Source organism: Wickerhamomyces ciferrii, contig 00050, assembly GCF_000313485.1.
Source record: "Wickerhamomyces ciferrii WGS project CAIF00000000 data, strain NRRL Y-1031 F-60-10, contig 00050, whole genome shotgun sequence".
In the NCBI taxonomy this organism is placed as follows: Eukaryota; Fungi; Ascomycota; class Saccharomycetes; order Phaffomycetales; family Wickerhamomycetaceae; genus Hansenula; species Hansenula ciferrii.
The window spans coordinates 13,424-32,080 of record NW_011887690.1 but is presented as its reverse complement, the minus strand read 5'-3'; the positions used below and the strand labels follow the sequence as shown (position 1 = coordinate 32,080).

Genomic DNA, 18,657 nt, shown 5'->3' with positions numbered 1-18,657 from the left:
TTTCGTCTGTCATGATTAAAGTGCATTCATTCATAATATATAGCGGAGGTCAACTTTTCCTTGTAAATCCGAAGCTAATATATTGTTCATTTGTTCCATTTAACCATTTTCACTTCAATTTAAACGGTGTGAGATTTCATCATTTGTAATTATGTTTCTTAATTCAGTAACTATATACGCTTCAGGCTTTTCCCGACTACAAACGTTGAGCCTTTGACCAGATCACACACACAAACTATACAATTTTGGCGGGGCTAACGTGTATTTATCAACTTTGTACTCAATCGGCCCCTGTTAAAATTTGGACTTTGGTCAACAAGGTACAAGATCACAAGTTAACTTCACCACACTAAGAAGTTTCGAATGAATGGATGAGAAGTTGATGTTAATTCCAATGTTGGTTATGATGGTGAGAAGTGGTGTACTTCTAGCTAGGTCACAAGAGTAGGGCTAAGCTGCTAAGCTATACTTTTATATTGTGTTTCCTGAGTACTTCAAGAGATCTCCATATCGGGCCTTTAATTAAACCAGTGATAACTGCGACAATTCTCGATGACTTGTTTAACAAGGCTAACTTGAGTATCCTGTCAAACTTGTAAACTTCACGCTGTCCGAATGATCTCAAGGAGTCCTACAAACTGAAATCTTGACAATGGACAATCCATCGCTTATGTTTGTAGATGTCGCTTCGAACTCTTGGCCTTGCTCAACGGGAATCTTGAGCTTAATATTTGACAGTCAAAAGAGAGATGGTATATAATTGCTGGTTCCTTAATATGGAAATTTGAGCCATTTTAACAGACCGAATAAAGTATTACAGAGATATCATATATCATTGATATAATGTTCATACAACCAATAGTTGCTTATAGCTTATAGCTGTATATAGTTTTATTAGACTCTTGTTGGGTTCAACAACTTCACCGAACCTTTGGGAATTTCAAACTTTAATTTGTATACCACTTATATAGTAATGGTCGATCTTATAAAGTAAATCTAATTATGAAACTATCGTTTGAAAGGCTGACCAGCGAACAGTGACCTTATTCTAACTTCGGTAGATGAATAAGATAGATTCACCGAATTCCATCAAATTCTAGTTCTAGCTTTCCATCATAACCTAAAATGTTCGTGCTGAAGGTAATATACAATCTCAAAATATTCTATCCGAATGATCCATAAAGCAGCTATACAATGCACAATGGGTTAATCTGGTATTATTTAGCCACTACATCGATTGAGTACTCAGGAGTCAGGAGTCAGGAATCAAAACTCGTAAGTTCCTTACTACTTCAAACCGATGATGATTTACCATTTGACATGGACGGGTTTATATAGATAGCCCCACAATTTATTAATAACATATGTACGTCAAAATTAATCACATTAGGATACTAACAAAGCAAATTATAAGTGATGCAGATTATATATAAATAAAACATAGATTCCCGAGTTTACTTATGAATGATTTCACATTTGGTTCCACATACTAAATATTCTCAATTCAATAAGCATGTCACAGCAGTATAATCATAGCTCAGATTTATCAGATACAGAAAAACAATCACCACCAATACACAAAGAAAGTCAAACACCAACATATAATTCAGGTTCATATAGTCAAAATAGTAATTCATATCAACATGATTTAGGTACAGGAACTATTCAACCAAAACATTATGAAGATCATGAAGTTCATCCAATTAATACAGAAGTTTCAAGAATTCAAACATCAGGTAATAATAATGAATATATAATGATTGGACGTACAAAAGTTTTAAAATCAGAATTAGTTGATGCATTTGGTGGTACTTTAAATCCAGGTATTTCTGCACCATCAACTCATAAATTTGCTAATCCAGCACCATTAGGTCTATGCGGATTCGCTTTAACTACATTTATGTTATCAATGTATAATTCACAGGCAATGGGTATTAAAGTTCCTAATGTTGTTGTTGGTTCTGCATTTTTTTATGGTGGTGTATGTCAATTATTAGCAGGTATGTGGGAAATTGCTTTAGAAAATACATTTGGTGGTACTGCATTAAGTTCATATGGTGGATTTTGGTTAAGTTATGCTGCAATAAATATAAAATGGTTTGGTGTTAAAGATGCTTTTGAAGATGAAACAGAATTAGCAAATGCAATTGGATTTTTCCTTTTAGGTTGGGCTATATTTACATTTGGTTTAGTTTTATGTACATTAAAATCAACATTAGCATTTTTTTCATTATTCTTCTTTTTGGATATTACATTCATATTATTATCAATTGGTGAATTTACCGGTAGTGTGGGAGTTACTAGAGCTGGTGGTGTTTTTGGTGTTATTACTTCGTTTATTGCTTGGTATAATGCATTTGCAGGTATTGCAAATAGAGAGAATTCTTATTTTACAGCTAAAGTTATACCATTACCTCATGCCAAATCAAGAATTGAGAAAAGTTGAATACAACAACTCTTTACTTCTATGTACACATTTATTTTCTCATTTTATTAATTAGAGTTGATGAAATTATGTTGTATCTATTTATCTTTTATATCGTCTGTTGATCAGATCTTGATTTAAGATAAATCTGTTTATTTATATACAACCAGTATTAAAACATAACAACAGGTTATTTATTTAATCCGTAATGAAATTATATGACTTTTGGATATTCACTCAAGTGCAATTGTAGTAATTTTAATTTGAATTCTTATTATATCTAAGTTGTACAAAGACTAATTACATTCGGGTCTAAACGCCCTTTTGAAAACCATAACGTGCCTTACATAGACACTCATTTAGATAATGGGAAAGTTGAAACTAGAATATTAGACTATGGGTAAATGATATGTTTTAGTGATTCACTGTTATGTATATATCGGCTTGCTGGTGGCTAGTAGGTTAAGTTTAAACCAATCGATTCAATATGGCGTTTATTAGATCTTCTACTAATTTCAATTTTACATTAATGACTTTTAATAAACACAAAAGAGATCATATATTATAAGAAAACATAGGATAAAGCAGCAGTATCCTTTGAAATTGAAAAACAGAATCATGGTGTCCATATTTGAAGATATAAAGCATTAGGTTTGAAATTGAAGTTAAATTGTTGATCATATCAATAATCACCTTAAACAACAGTACAAGTGAACCAATATTTCCCATCAACAATAAAATTATCTTGATTCTCTAAATCTGAATCATTTGGAACAGCAGTAGTTGTCATTATTATATTGGATTGTTGCATCTTTGAAAGTGTATGTTTGAAAGTAGTTTTTGATACTGATCAAATCATTATAACTATTGTACAAACTTAGGGACTTTTCTTTCCTTTTTATATCTTGAGTTTTGAAGATATATGTTGAGTCATGTTTGATAAGGCTAGTACATATACATGATTTTCAAGGGTCTTTGTCATGAAATTGTTTTATAATTTGAACTGCTTGTATCAAACTCGGTATATGATATGTTTGTCGACTTCCCGATTGGGAATGAACAATAGATTTTCAAAATTGTAAGTTAACAGCTCCAAGGTTTTTTTTAATAATAAATTGGGATTTAATCAAACTTAATGAACAGTGATAACTCCATTTTAATGAAATATTGGTTTGAATTGTTTGAAGATACACGATCAAATATGTCTTATGAGGTTCGACTCAAAATATTCAAGATCTTAGTGATCTTGGTTTGTTTCATGCATCGATGGATTTATAGAACATATACCAGCTTTTTCATATAGATCATGGAAATGATAAAGTTTAAAAGAATGATTATACCAAGATACGATATTATTTAGCAAATTCAATGGTTTGTTAATTCATATGAGCTTATGACGAGTTGTACAATATTGCACTCTTATATCCCGCTAACATTCTAGTATGCATAATCCTCATAATCATAAGAGATACTTCTTTCAAAATCATGATTTGCTATCTTAATTGACCATTCAAATCACTAATATCGAGATAATCAAACTCAAATCACTAATGTCATGATAATCATACAATCTAAATCCTAATTTCTTACCTGTATGATGTACAGCAAAAATAGTCTATCGTTTACCATCAAGGGATTTCTCTTCTTCAATTCCTAATTAATTGCTGGAGTCTTGAAATTGACATTTATACTTGAAGTTTATTCGCAGCGTTGATGATCCTGCTATTAATGCGATAAAAATGTTAATTATAATTAATGTGTATTTAGCAAGTTTTTAGCAAGTTATATATAATTTTATATTATATATGATCAAAATCATTTAAATTTAGTGATCTCAGAACCAGTACTGCTGATTTTCGGGAACTAAAAGCAGCAGTAATTTTCATGAATTAGCTATAATGAGTTTCTGATTGATCTTACTACTGCTCTACCAGATCGTACATTTGATATCTGGGTTAGCAAAATCTGTAGGAGCTTTAATTCTATGACGTGATGGTGAAACATTAGCATCAGCTGCAGTAGCATTTGCTGATGGCTGACGAACATCCGTTGTAGTTTTAGCTTTACTCTTTGAACCTGAAGTATAATTATCTGAAGCTGCAGTTTTACCTTTACTCTTTGAACCTGAAGTATAATCATCAGAAGCTGTAGTTTTACCTTTACTTTTTGAACCTGTACTTTTTGAACCTGAAGTATAATCAGTAGCAGTATCTTTAGCTTTACCTTTTGAACCTGAAGTGTAATCAGCTGTAGCAGTATCTTTAGCTTTACCTTTTGAACCTGAAGTGTAATCAGCTGTAGCAGTATCTTTAGCTTTACTCTTAGAACCTGAAGTGTAATCAGCTGTAGCAGTAGCAGTATCTTTAGCTTTATTTTTTGAACCTGAAGTATAATCATCTGAAGCTGTAGTTTTAGCTTGACTCTTTGAACTTGAAGTATAATCATCAGAAGCTGTAGTTTTACCTTTACTATCTGAACCTGGAGTATAATCATTTGAAGCAGTAGTTTTAGCTTTACTATCTGAACCTGAAGTATGATCATCAGAAGCTGTATCTTTACCTTTACTATCTGAACCTGGAGCATAATTGGTTTGAGATTTTCCATCAGGACCACTTTGTTGGATATTTTCAAAAATTAATTTACTCAAATTAATGATTGGGTCCAAATTTGTATGGATTTTTGTAAATTTTGCTATTTCATCTGGTGAAATTAGGTATTCATCTTCATAGCCTTTTTTGATCTGTTGCTCAAAATGTTTCTTTATCTTTGACTTGAGATCATTGTTTGTAAATGAACTTCTATTCTTCATTAAAATTTCCAAAATCTCCATTAATTTTTTAATATAATACCTTTTTGGAAATGTTTTAAGTGGTATAACTAAGAAACACCTTGTTGACTTATCTGGGAGTGTTGTTCTTTTGATAATGGAACCATTTATAACCTTTGATTTTACAACATTATTGTTATAAAAATTTAGTTTATTTGTGATCTTGTCTAAATCATAATTTTTTAAACCGTTTGATGTAGATATTTGATTTGATATAAATTCTTCAAATTTTTCAAATGTACAAGTTTCACCATTTAATGAATGGATAAAGTCGTGAGCCAACTTGTTATGATTATTAGGTGAACTAAAAATATCATTGATTAACCCATCAATCTTCTCCTTATGAATTTCTATAATTTGTTCCATTATACTATTGATATTGTTATTGATATTGTTATGATCTGATGATGATATTGATGATGATGATGATAATTGACAAAGCGCTCTGTTGTGATTTTGTATAAAAGTATATGATTGTAATTTTGTGATCAGCTCCTTAATTTAATTGTGATTTTTATGATTTTTATATTACCACACATATAAGCTTAAAATGGGGGATCAAACCTTAACTTAATATAACAAAACATCAAACATTTATAATCTTTTAGATCAAACAACTAACAACAACATCATGGATAATAGCATGAATGAACTGCTACTCTCAATATATTCATTTCCCCATTTAATGGAAAGTCTTGATTGATGATTAGAATATATAGAATCAAATACATATCTACTATTGTTCAATTTTAGTTGTACTTTGTTGACTTCCCTATTAGGAAATAAACAATAAATTTTCAGTACATTGTAATTTACCTCCAAGATTCAATTTTTGCAAGAACTAATTTATTGTGTTTTGATCAAATTTAACGATGATATGACCAGATTAATGAAAGATAATGATATATACGATCTTTCAGGTTTTATGAGATTAAGATATATGAGATCTCTTACTAGCAGCTTAAGAAATTCGACTAGCTGATCAATGGTTTTCGGAATCGCCAGAATTGTTATTTTACTTCAGGTGTTCAGGTGAAATACTATGCAATCCGATAACTACCAGTAACAAATTAGTTAACTAGTAGTAATTTAGTAATTAACTAGTAATGCTTTATTGTCTAATCAAAGCATTGCCTTTAAAAGTCATGTCATCTAAATATTCACAAAACGTGTAGGGTTTATAACACCTGGCACGCTTATAAATCAACTGATTAAGCTTGGAAAAGTCTTGTAATATGTAAGTAGATAAGAAATGTGATCTAATCCTGGTTTTAAACGATTAGATTGTATGTAATTGATCAGATCTTAGAATCAATTATATTAATATATTCATACTGATGGTACTCTGTGCAAACTGACTTTAAGTGCTATAATTGTTATTACAAGTTTAACAAATTAGGAAATAATTGCAATTTATAATTACCATTTAAAAAACGTCACTGCGCAATTTTGCATTTTTTAATTTGGAAAGTCGATACGCAAAAAAACAATTAAACGAAGCTGATTTCAAACTTCAAAGCCACTAATTAATAAGAATTTTAAAGGGAATGAATCAAATTTAATTCTTCTTTTGCTTTCTATTCATATAATTTTAGTGGCACTGGGTGGCGCTAGGTGGCGCTAGAAGGAAGTAGTCGTGTACTAGTAGTAGTTCGTTCCATGATCCCGTTCAACCGCAACTCATTCTCTGCCTAAACCTTCCCACTCTCTGCTTAGGCTCTGCTTAGGCTCTACCTAGGCTCTGCCTAAAATTTCATCTAAGCAGCAACTCTCTGCGTAAAATTTAAACTCCCAATTAAAAAATTCTTTTCTTTTAAAATCGACCAAACAAAAAAAACAAAATTTAAATTTCTAAAAAAAAAGCGCCCTCAAAAATTAAAATTAAAATTAAAAATCAAATTAAAATCAAAATTTAACCAACAACAAAAACAATCAAACAAAGACAAAACAAAAAGACAATCAATAGTCAAATCAAATTTAGATATCTTATATCATTTAGGTATATTCCCTCCCAGCAGTACAAGTCTCGCGCTTGCGTGTTGCTTCCATTTGTTTCAACCCTTTTTTTTGACCCACCCATTTAGGTAAATATCCATTCTCAAAGTGTGTGTGTGTGTGCTTTTTGCTTTTAAGATAATTTTGGTGGTTATATTCTCATTAAAAAGATCATATTTCTAAAAGATTCATATATCAATATCAATTTTATCAATTCATTATATTCTCATTCCTTTAAAATTGAGAAGATTATTAGGTTTTCAGATATAAGCAAGATTTTAATCTCAATATCAAGATTTCAGATACAAGTTTATTATAAGGTATACATTCAATGAATTAAAAATGGGGTCAACAGTTGAAAATAGACCTAGAAAAGCTACTTTAAGTAGTAAGATTGGTAAAATGTTTGGTGTTTCTGAAAAAAATTCAATTCCTGAATATAATGAAGGACAACAATCACATGTTCCACAACAACAATCACAAATTCAAGGACAAGTACCGAATAATATATATCAAACTACACAAACTCAACGAACTACATCTGGTAATTCCATACAAAATAATAATTATACAACAACATCACCAACAAATTCAACTTCATCATTAAATAGTTCAAATTCTTCAGTTAATCAAATGATTGAATTTGAAAAACCTTCATCTAAAACTCCTTCAAGAACTGGTTCAAAACCTACTTCAAGAACTCCTTCAAGACCTCCTTCAAGAAATTCAAGTATAAATCATTCAAAAAATCATACATTAAATGGTTCAATTAATGAAAAATTAAATAATAAATTGAAGAAGATTGATCAACAATCTAAAACTGCATCAAATTCACCTCCTACTACAACAACAACAAATAACAATCAAAGTATACAAAGTCCATCACATTTAAGTAGATCATCATCATCAGCATCAACTCAACAAAATCCTCATACTTCACATTCAAATATAACATCAAATTCAAGTTCAACAAATTTAAATTTAAAAACTTCAAGATTTATAGTTTATGAAGATGGTTCACATTCACATCATTTAAAAAATGCTAAAAGACAAGAAAAATTAAGTAATATGTTGAAAAATTTATTAGGTGCTCAAAAACTAAGAGATGAAGCTATAAGTACGGTTCCTGATATCTTGTCAAATAATCCACCATCATTATTCTCAGGATTAGTTAAACAAATTAATAATAATAATGAAGAAAATATTCCTTTTAGTGGTGCTACAAGAATTCAAGGTGTTTCAAATTTACAAAATCAACAAAATCCTCAAGCTCATTCTAAAACATTTGCTGAAAGATATGGTAGATGTCAAGAAGTTATTGGGAAAGGTACATTTGGAGTTGTTAGAATTTCTCATAAAAAATTTAATAATAGTGAAAAAGAAACATTATTTGCCGTTAAGGAATTTAAAAAAAGACCAACTGAAAATGAAGCAAAATATTCAAGAAGATTAACTTCAGAATTTTGTATTTCTTCATCATTAAAACATGTAAATATTATAGAAACTTTAGATCTTTTACAAGATGCTAAGGGGGATTATGTTGAAGTTATGGAATTTTGTTCAGGTGGTGATTTATATACATTAATCATTGCAGCTCAAAAATTAGAATATATGGAGGCTGATTGTTTTTTTAAACAATTAATTAGAGGTGTTGTATTTATGCATGAAATGGGTGTTGCACATCGTGATTTAAAACCAGAAAATTTATTATTGACAGAATCTGGTATTTTAAAAATTACAGATTTTGGTAATTCAGAATGTTTTAAAATGGCTTGGGAAAAAGATATTCATTTTAGTGGTGGTATATGTGGTTCAAGTCCATATATTGCTCCCGAGGAATATACAACAAGTAAATTTGATCCAAGAGCTGTTGATATTTGGGCATGTGGTGTCATTTATATGGCTATGAGAACTGGTAGACAATTATGGAGATTAGCTAAAGATGAAGATGAATTTTTTGTTAAATATTTAGAAGGTAGAAAATCTACCAAAGGTTATGAACCTATTGAATTTTTAAAAAGAGCAAGATGTCGAAATGTTATTTATTCAATATTGGATCCTGTTCCAAGTAGAAGAATTAATGGGAAACAAATATTAAATAGTGAATGGGGTAGAGAAATTAAATGTTGTATATAATCTCCCCTATTATCATCCCTTTTGGATTAAAGATATAATGCAATGAACTTCATGATATTATTATATTACAATACTTGTGCATTTTGGTTTTAATTTTGTGTGTTTTTTTGTTTTGTTGTTTTTAAAATAATTTATATATAATGTTAGCATATGATTGAAATTGTAGTAATCACTTTTACCTCAGTATATTCACCTTTTTTATTATGAAACAAATTTAAAACGAGTTTATATGTTTGTGTCCCGAACCGGGTTTTTGATTTTCAATCATCAAAAATGAAATTGAGAAATAGGTCAATCAAACTAAAAAAAGAATGAAATACTAGTTGAAGAAAAGCATATAAGAAACAATTTTAGTTGAATATCAATTCAATTTTAATTTATATTCAAAGTTAGAATCAAAGAGAAAACATGTCTTGGTCCGGGTTCAAAAAGGCTATAAATAGAGCTGGTCAACAAGTGAGTGTTTGTGTTGTTGATAAAGGGGTTAATAAGCATAAACCCTTTGATCAATGATGAGAAGTTATAGGAATTATTTGAATGACTAACAAGAAACTCAGGCTTTGATTAAAGATACAGATAGACAAAGTGATAAGGATTATGATGTTGAAGAACGTCGTTATAGAACGTGAGTTTGTTTGTTTTGAATGTTATGTGTTTGCGGTTATACTAATTGAAGAGAAACAGATTAGAAAAAGCTGGTAAAGAATTAGAAAAAGAATCAAAAGGCTATCTTGATTCTCTTAGAGCAATGACACAATCACAAGTTCGTATTGCAGAAGTGATTTCTTCATTATATGATGATTCTAAATCTGTTGGTAGTGGTTCAAATGTTGGTAATTATTATTTACAAACTGTTCAAGAATTTGATAGTGAAACTGTTAAACAATTAGATGGTCCTTTTAGAGAAACTGTTCTATCACCAATAACTACATTTGCAAATTATTTTAATGAAATTGATGATGCTATTAAGAAACGTGCACATAAAAAAGTTGATTATGAAGGTGCAAAGGCAAAAGTTCGTAGATTAGTTGATAAACCTGCAAAAGATGCATCAAAATTACCAAGAGCTGAAAAAGAATTACAAATGGCTAAAGAAATTTATGATCAATTAAATGTTCAATTAAAAGAAGAATTACCACAATTGATTTCCCTTAGAGTTCCATATTTTGATCCAAGTTTTGAAAGTTTAGTTAAAATTCAATTAAGATTTTGTACTGAAGGTTATACAAGATTAGCACAAATACAAAATTATTTAAATCAACAAGATCGTGATGATTATTCCCAAGGGATTCTTGATGATAAGATTAGTCAATTATTAGTTGAAATGAGTCAATTACAAATTGCATCTTTAGGAGTGAAATAAGGTCAATTTTAACCCAAATTTAACCAAAAAAAACCACAGGAATAAATTACAACACCCTCAGAACACTTCTCAATAGCTTTATATCTGAATTAATCTCAATTTAATTGTATAATGAAATGTTTTTTGTAAATTTTGTGTAAATTTTGTAGTACATTAATATTGAACCTCGGAACTTGAATTTTCCCAAAGTCGGAAATCTTTTTTGTTGAATAAAGGCAAATTAAAAAAAAAAAGATACGATAAAGTGCATTTCACTGCTTTTAAATCTCAACGTTTATCAATTGATTTGCAGGTTGGTTCAATTGTTTAACATCTTTGAGGTGCTTATTGTTATTTGTTCGGTGCTTGGTTGGTATTACTTGGTTGATAGTTCATTTGGTTGTCTTTGGTTCATTTGTTGTTGTCTTTGTCTTTGGTTAATTGTTGTTGTTTGATAGGGTTGATTTGTGGTTATATTGTTGTTGTTCAAAAAATCAATGAATCCATTTTTAATAATATAACAGAATCCTTTTAAAGATCATATACATCACATTTCATTACATCACATACACACTTACACTCATATACACATACCATAATGTTTGAATTTCTTTTATTCTTAAAATCATTAATTTATGTTATAATTGATTATATTTATAATAATTATTTAATTAAATTTAAGAAACATTATTGGAAATTAGGTATAAATTTAACTAAGAATCAAAAAAAATTTATAATATGGCCAATTTCAATTGTTTTTATATTATCTTATCCCTCCATATATTCAATTTATAATTCCGGGATTGATGAAGTAATAAATGGGAATGGATCATTACAAATTAAAGATATTGGATTCCAAAGTCAGAATTTTGATATAAATAATCTAAATACATTATCATTAAAACAAATTTGGTTAACACCAAATATAAAAGAATCATCTTCATCAAATATTTTAAATAAATCAATATTAATTGATTGTTTAAATTTTCAAAATCAATTATTAACAAATATAAATAATAATGATGAAAATTTTGCATATATTCATACTCCTTTAATAACTTGGAATAATGATTTAACTTTATTAGATCTGGAAAAAAACCCAATTAAATCAATAAGGCAAAATAGTCAAATTTGGGATAATGGATTATTATCTGGTGTGGTTAAGATTAATGGATTAATTAAATCTGCAGATTCTCTTAGAATCTTGATTTTTTATAAAGAATCGAAAAATGGAATTGATGCAGGAAGTACATGGGATCAAAATTTACAAAATTTACAAGAAAATTCAGATTTTAAAATGTTCAAATTCCATAATGAACAAAGTTCTACAATGAAATCATTTTTCCTAAAATTAACTAAAATGAATTCTTTAGATCATTTAATATTAAATGGATCATATCTATTAATTATGATTTATTTTTTAATCTCATTAACAAATTTAAAATATGTTCAATCAAAAATTGGATTATTATTTGCATTTATCATTGAAATTTCATTATCAATTTTATCTTCTGCCACTATAACAAGTTTTTTATTTCAAGGTGGTGTTGATTTTAAAGAAATTCATTTAGAATTCTTACCATTTATTATTATTGTTGTTGGTATTGAAAATACATTTAGATTAATTAATTCAATTTCACAAACACCAGTTGAACAATCTATTCAATTAAGAGTATCACAAGGGTTATCAGATGTTGGATTAACGTCAACGCTGGTCTCTTTGTTAGATTTGATTTTATTAATCTTGATTTATCCATTTGTTTCAATTAATACTCAAAAATTTTTAATATTTGCAAGTATAACATTAATTATTGATCATTTTCTACATTTAACTTTCTTTGCTGCGGTTTTAAGTGTTGATATTCATAGATTAGAACTTGATGAATTACTTAATAATAGAGATTCCAAGAAAAATAATATTTATGATTCATTAAATTCAACTTCAGAAAATTCAAAATTATTTAAAATTATAAAATTTATTAAAAATATTAAATTACCAATATCTACAACTGCAACTGGTACAATTGTTATAATTTTATTTTTAATTATTACAAATATAAGATGGACTGATAATAATATATGGTCAAACTTGTTGCCCACATCTCATTCTCAGAATTCAATCAATAATGATCCATTAAATTTAATTAAAAATGATGATGTATTAATAAATTTCATTGATAAAAAATCACTAAGCTCAGAAATTATCAATCTTTCTTATAAAAACAATGAAAAAGATTTATCAAAAGTTTTAATTAAAATTTATGAACCAAAAATTATTTCACATGGTCCAACAAGAGTTGAAAACTTTGATTTTACATTAAATACAACTTATAAATTTGATTTATATTATGTTTTAGAATTTTTAACATCTTTAGCATTTATATTATCAATTATTTTACTTATTTTGAAAATTTTCCAAATTGATAATCCAATTTCAGAAAATTTGAATGATCCAAATTCAAAAGAAATTTCAAAATTAAAACAACATTCTTTTAATTCTAAAATTTTAACTGGTGGTCATTTTTTAGATATTATTAAAATTGAAACTTCACGTTCTCCATTCATCGTTTCAATTGGATTAGATCATAAATTATTAGTTTGGTCTCCTGCATCTCAACCAATGCCAGTTCCATCTCAATTACCAATAAATTCTTCAATTTGGCCAATAACTCATGTTGTATTAAGTGATCAGGGAAATTTCATTGCAGTCTTTTCGAAAAATGGAATAATTCAATGTTATTCAAGACTTACAATGACTTGGATTTGGAAATTAAAATTAATGAATTAGAAAATACAAAACCCCTTGAAGCTTTTTTCAGAATTAAAACTATACCAGCTTTTTTACAAAGAAAATTAAATTTAAATTCAAAAATTCAAAATACTTCAGCTCCAAGTTCAAGAAGAAATAGTATGAGATCTATTGCATCACCTGCTTTAATACCCTCAGGTTTATCTTTTACTAATACCGCAGGTGCACATACTGATTTAAAAGAATTAGTTATAATATTAAAAGATGGCCGTGTTGCCAGATTATCATGTGAAGATGGTTCATTAACTTTTGAAAAATTAACAAATTCAAAATTAGTTTCAAGTGCAAAATTAATTACACCAAGAGTTAATGATAGATTAGTTAGTTTTACTGAAGATGGTAAAGTTTTATTATCTACTGCTGTTAATAATAAATGGAAAACAAGAATTGTTCATATTGATGAATATAAATTTAATAATCCTGAAGCTTTTTCAACTCCTCCACCACAACCATTACCACCTAATGATTTAAGGAATTCTGAAATTGATAAGGAAAAATTAACCAAAGAGTTTAGTAAATCTGAAATTGCAATTGTTCCATTTGTTGGGTTTATTGTTAGAACTCATGGGATTTTTGCTGAAATTATTGATGTTCAAACTGGTATATTAATGAAAAGATTTAAAATTCAAAATTTAAAAAAAGATTCATTACATGTTTTCCATGATCAACCAACTCATTGTCGATTTTGTGGTTCTGTTTCAATAACTTCATTTACTATTGTTTATACAACTGAAAAAAATAGTGTTATTATGCATACTTTTAACGTTGATCATAAGGCTAAAACAAGTATTTGTCTTCGTGTGGAAAGAGATCCAAGAGAAATTAGATGTGTTGGGTTTGATCAAGTTACTGAACATAAACATGAATTGAAAAATGTTGAAGGTTGGAGTTGTACAGATAAAAATCAAATTGTTGGTATTAGAAGGAAAACTGAAGATGAAGTTAAAAAATCTTTGGAAAAATCAGAAAAAATTTCTACATTAAGAAGAAGAAAAAATTTAAATAAAAATTTTAATCAAAATTTTGATCAAAATGCTCCAAGACTTCATGATTTATGGGAAGGTTGGTCAATGGCTGCTGATGGTAAAGTTGATTATTATGAAATTCCAGATGAAGGAAGTTCTGGTGGATTATTAGTTAATAGTATTGGACAAATTAATTCATTTGGTCATAAATCTATTGTTGTGGCATTTGGTAATATTATGAGAGTTTTATATTTAGGTAATGATAATTTAATTTATAATGATGAAGATCATAATCAAAAAAATGAAATTAGTGGATTAAATTTTGTTAATAAAAGAAGAAAAAATTTAAGAAAAATTGATAATTTAACTTCAACTAATTTTAGTGAAATTGATACTGTTCCTGGTATTTCGGAATTAGCATTATAATGATTTAAAATTAATTTTGTATATATTTATTTATAAATAATGAACAAGTGTTTATAATAAACATTAATCTATGATAATACCCATTGTATAATAGCTTAAAACTATCATAATTGTCCAAAAAAATTCACGATTATAACCCCAAAAATCCGGATTATAAGCAAAAAAGAAAGAAACGCACTCACGCTGGGGGTCGAACCCAGAATCTTCTGATTAGAAGTCAGACGCGTTGCCATTACGCCACGCGAGCTTCGTTGAAGTATTTTGACCTGCAGAAGCTTCCCATTAACTTTATCACACGTGACTATCACGCCATAATCACGTGAATTTGTGATAAGAGCACATAAGTTCAATTTTATAAACCAAGATAAATGTCTATTATGATGGAAAAATTCAAAAGTAAAGATATATTATTGTTATTTAGACTCTAAGAATTATAATCATGTAGTTTCCAGGGTGAAAATCAAGAAAAAAGATTAGTGGATTTTTAAAATTTTTCAAAATGGCAACAAAATAAATTTTAATTTAACTTCAAGATAATTTTTATAAAAATTAACTTAAAAAATATTTTTTTCAATTTCACTAGATTTGAAGATGGTTTGATAGTCTAAGTATCATATAGCATTCCTTTAAATGAGCTTTGAGCCCATGTTGTCTCAGAAAAAAGAGCATAAATTAGAAGACATAATATAAATTTTGAAGATTGACGTGGCGCCGCTCGGCCGTTTATTTCCGATCGGATTTGGAGTAAATTGTTCGATATTATCGGTAGATTATTGTGGGCGCAATTAAACCAAGACTAGTTGAAATATTTTGATTCAGATCTATATAAGAAACATATTCAGCTCATAAATTGATTAAAGCTAATCTCTGAAAATAACTATCATATACAATCAATTGAATAAAAATGCCTGGTCAAGTATTAGCAACTTCTTATAAAGTCAAGTTAAATGATGGTAACGAAATTCCAGCTCTTGGACTAGGTGGTGCTGCCCCTGAAAGTGATCATGAACGTTTTAAAGACGCCCTCAAGGCTGCAATCAGATCAGGTATTCGCCACATTGATACTGCATGGTATTACAATACTGAGCATATAATTGGTGCTGCTTTAAAAGAATTGATTGATGCTGGTGAAATCAAAAGAGAAGATCTTTTCATTACTACAAAAGTTTGGCCTTCATTATGGGATAAAGCTGAGTATTCATTAGATCAATCATTAAAAGATTTACAAACTGATTACGTTGATTTGTTTTTACAACACTGGCCTATTACTTATAGAAAAAGTGAAACTGGGATACCACCTAATCCAACTGATTCTAATGGAGTTTTACAATTTGATACAGAAGCTGATTATCTTGATACTTATAAGCAATTGATCAAACTGAGAGATAATACAAAGAAAGTCAAAAGTATTGGTGTTTCAAATTTCACTGAAAAACATTTACAACGTGCTATTGATGAAACTGGTGTTGTTCCAGCTGTTGAACAAGTTGAATTACATCCAAGATTACCACAAAAAAAGTTAGTTGAATTTGCAGAATCAAAAGGAATCAAAGTTGAAGCTTTTTCTCCAGCAGGTTCAAGTGGTGCACCATTGATCAAAGAACCATTGGTTGTGAAGCTTTCTGAAAAATATGAAGTTTCTCCAAATTCTGTATTAAATTCTTATCATATTTTAAGTGGTAGAATTGTTTTACCAAGATCTTCCAATGCTGAAAGAGTCAAGACTTTTATTGAGCTTGCACCTCTTACTGAAGATGAATTAAAGGAACTGGATCAATTAGGAATTGATAATCCAAAAAGATTTATTAATGATGATTGGGGTGTTCCATTAGGTTTTGAGCATTGGAAAACCAAATTTTCTTGGGAATCATGAGTATGTGTACTTCACCAGATACAAGTGCTTCTTTTTGAACTTCAATAATGCATTGAATAAAAATCTCATAGAGATACAGGGAAGCTCTTTAATAATAAAGTTGGATTTGAATTATTGAATTAAAAAAATCTTGAAAAAAAATAAATTTGTGACTTCTGTTTTTATATAAATACAACCTCCTTTGAAGTATAATAATATTATCCTATTTTCTTTGTTCTGTATTGGAATCTTCAACTCATTACTAATTCAATATCACTGGACCATTTTTTTCTTTCAAATAAAATGAAAGCTAAACTCTTAACATAACCGAGAATGATATATCCATTTTATTCTTTGAAGACTTTGCTGAAAATGATCCAAACTGCTTAAGCATTTTATCTGTTATAATCTTTGGGTTATCCATTAACCTGACACAAAATATGAAAGAGACTAAATCTATGAGTTATGACTTATGACTTATGACCTCAAATGGAATATATAAACTTAATGAAGATTGATAGAAATTGATTACACCAATTTGAAGGGTTAATTTCAACAAATAAGAGTTCTTCTATAAAGTTCAGATAGACCTGAAATTCAAAAAGTTAAAGCGGTATATATTATGAAATATAAATGTTTAAACAAAAGATACAAAGTTTATGTACCTAATTTATCTACAGCTGGAACAGGAAAATTACCATATTTGGCACATTTTCAGGAGTATTTACATAAGCAAAAGTTGAATCACCAGGAAAACACCACTTTTTCAAAGCTTCAACCAAGCTCGCGTGGCGTAATGGCAACGCGTCTGACTTCTAATCAGAAGATTCTGGGTTCGACCCCCAGCGTGAGTGCGTTTCTTTTTTTTGCTCATAATCCGGATTTTTTTTGCTCTTTTATAACATTTTTGTTATTTAAGGGGTACTGGGCATCTTTTTTATGTAGCATGATCTTTTTTGTTAAAGATATTACAAAGTTTGCCCTGAATTATTTGTTTTTGAAGTTTTCCGGCCGTTTAATATAAGTCCATTAAAAGCCGAACATGTCATGTAGAACTTTGTAAAAACGTTAACTGAGAAAACTAGTGACTACTCGTTATATATTATTTTAATTGATATAGATTAAGCTTTATTACTGTACCTTGGGTATATTTTAAGACTGTTATAGGAAAATAAACACCAACTATAATGTATCAAGATGGTAACAATTTAAAGATGGATTATATGTCAATATTAATCTAAACTTTTCATATAATTTCTTCCTTTGAAACCCAATAAGCATACTATACTTCAGAGGTTCATCATGCTATAGAGATATAGTGATACTACTTGGTTATTGAAATATTACTCATTCCCATTTAATTCCACCAAAATGGTCATTCGAGTACAAGCTCATAATGTTTCATATCTATTTTTCGGTATGAATGTAATCATCATCAGAGACATTGGCTTATCTGTATCCAGTACCATTATGGAGATTTTCAGCATCCTAATATTTGACATACTAAAATAAAGTGTTTAGCACAAATGTATCAGCTGTCAATTGTCTGAATATCATCCAAAGTGTTTCACGATTGGTAACATAATTGTATACTCGATGATTGACATATTGTAGGATTGTATGACTTGAAATATTGATAAAAGAGTAAATATCCAATGTATGCATGAAATATCTAAATTGTTCTATCCATAGTCTTCAAACTATTTTGAAATCATCAGGATTAAAGTCAGCTTTGAAAGACCAATTGAAGATAAGATTTCTCACTGTGTTACTGATGTTACTGAAGTGGCATCCAAAATCACAAATAAGCATTTTTCATAATCAGGGAGTGTGTTATCAGTATTGTTCATAGTCCTGATCATCTGATATGTGTTTGATCC

General features: G+C 28.8%; 6 protein-coding genes across 6 annotated transcripts; 5 read left to right on the top strand and 1 right to left on the bottom strand.

Moving 5' to 3' along the window:
* Positions 1–1,513: 1,513 nt before the first annotated feature.
* BN7_2230 (acetate uptake transporter family protein) lies at positions 1,514–2,446 on the top strand (the record flags this gene model as incomplete). The annotated part of the gene is made up of 1 exon (XM_011277149.1): positions 1,514–2,446. One exon carries the CDS (start codon positions 1,514–1,516, stop codon positions 2,444–2,446), a length of 933 nt encoding a protein of 310 aa, XP_011275451.1.
* Positions 2,447–4,352: 1,906 nt separating this feature from the next.
* Positions 4,353–5,618, bottom strand: BN7_2229 (Histone-lysine N-methyltransferase; the record flags this gene model as incomplete). Its single annotated transcript, XM_011277148.1, has 1 exon — positions 4,353–5,618. The coding sequence occupies one exon, from the start codon at positions 5,616–5,618 to the stop codon at positions 4,353–4,355; it is 1,266 nt and encodes a 421-aa protein (XP_011275450.1).
* Positions 5,619–7,589: 1,971 nt separating this feature from the next.
* Positions 7,590–9,383, top strand: SAT4 (serine/threonine protein kinase SAT4; the record flags this gene model as incomplete). The annotated part of the gene is made up of 1 exon (XM_011277147.1): positions 7,590–9,383. The coding sequence occupies one exon, from the start codon at positions 7,590–7,592 to the stop codon at positions 9,381–9,383; it is 1,794 nt and encodes a 597-aa protein (XP_011275449.1).
* Positions 9,384–10,131: 748 nt separating this feature from the next.
* On the top strand, positions 10,132–10,746 carry RVS161 (amphiphysin-like protein RVS161; the record flags this gene model as incomplete). The annotated part of the gene is made up of 1 exon (XM_011277146.1): positions 10,132–10,746. One exon carries the CDS (start codon positions 10,132–10,134, stop codon positions 10,744–10,746), a length of 615 nt encoding a protein of 204 aa, XP_011275448.1.
* A 577-nt stretch (positions 10,747–11,323) lies between these two features.
* Positions 11,324–14,925, top strand: BN7_2226 (Sterol regulatory element-binding protein cleavage-activating protein; the record flags this gene model as incomplete). Its single annotated transcript, XM_011277145.1, has 2 exons — positions 11,324–13,402; positions 13,471–14,925. The coding sequence occupies 2 exons, from the start codon at positions 11,324–11,326 to the stop codon at positions 14,923–14,925; spliced, it is 3,534 nt and encodes a 1,177-aa protein (XP_011275447.1).
* Positions 14,926–15,829: 904 nt separating this feature from the next.
* On the top strand, positions 15,830–16,798 carry BN7_2225 (Aldo-keto reductase family 1 member; the record flags this gene model as incomplete). Its single annotated transcript, XM_011277144.1, has 1 exon — positions 15,830–16,798. The coding sequence occupies one exon, from the start codon at positions 15,830–15,832 to the stop codon at positions 16,796–16,798; it is 969 nt and encodes a 322-aa protein (XP_011275446.1).
* Positions 16,799–18,657: the final 1,859 nt, after the last annotated feature.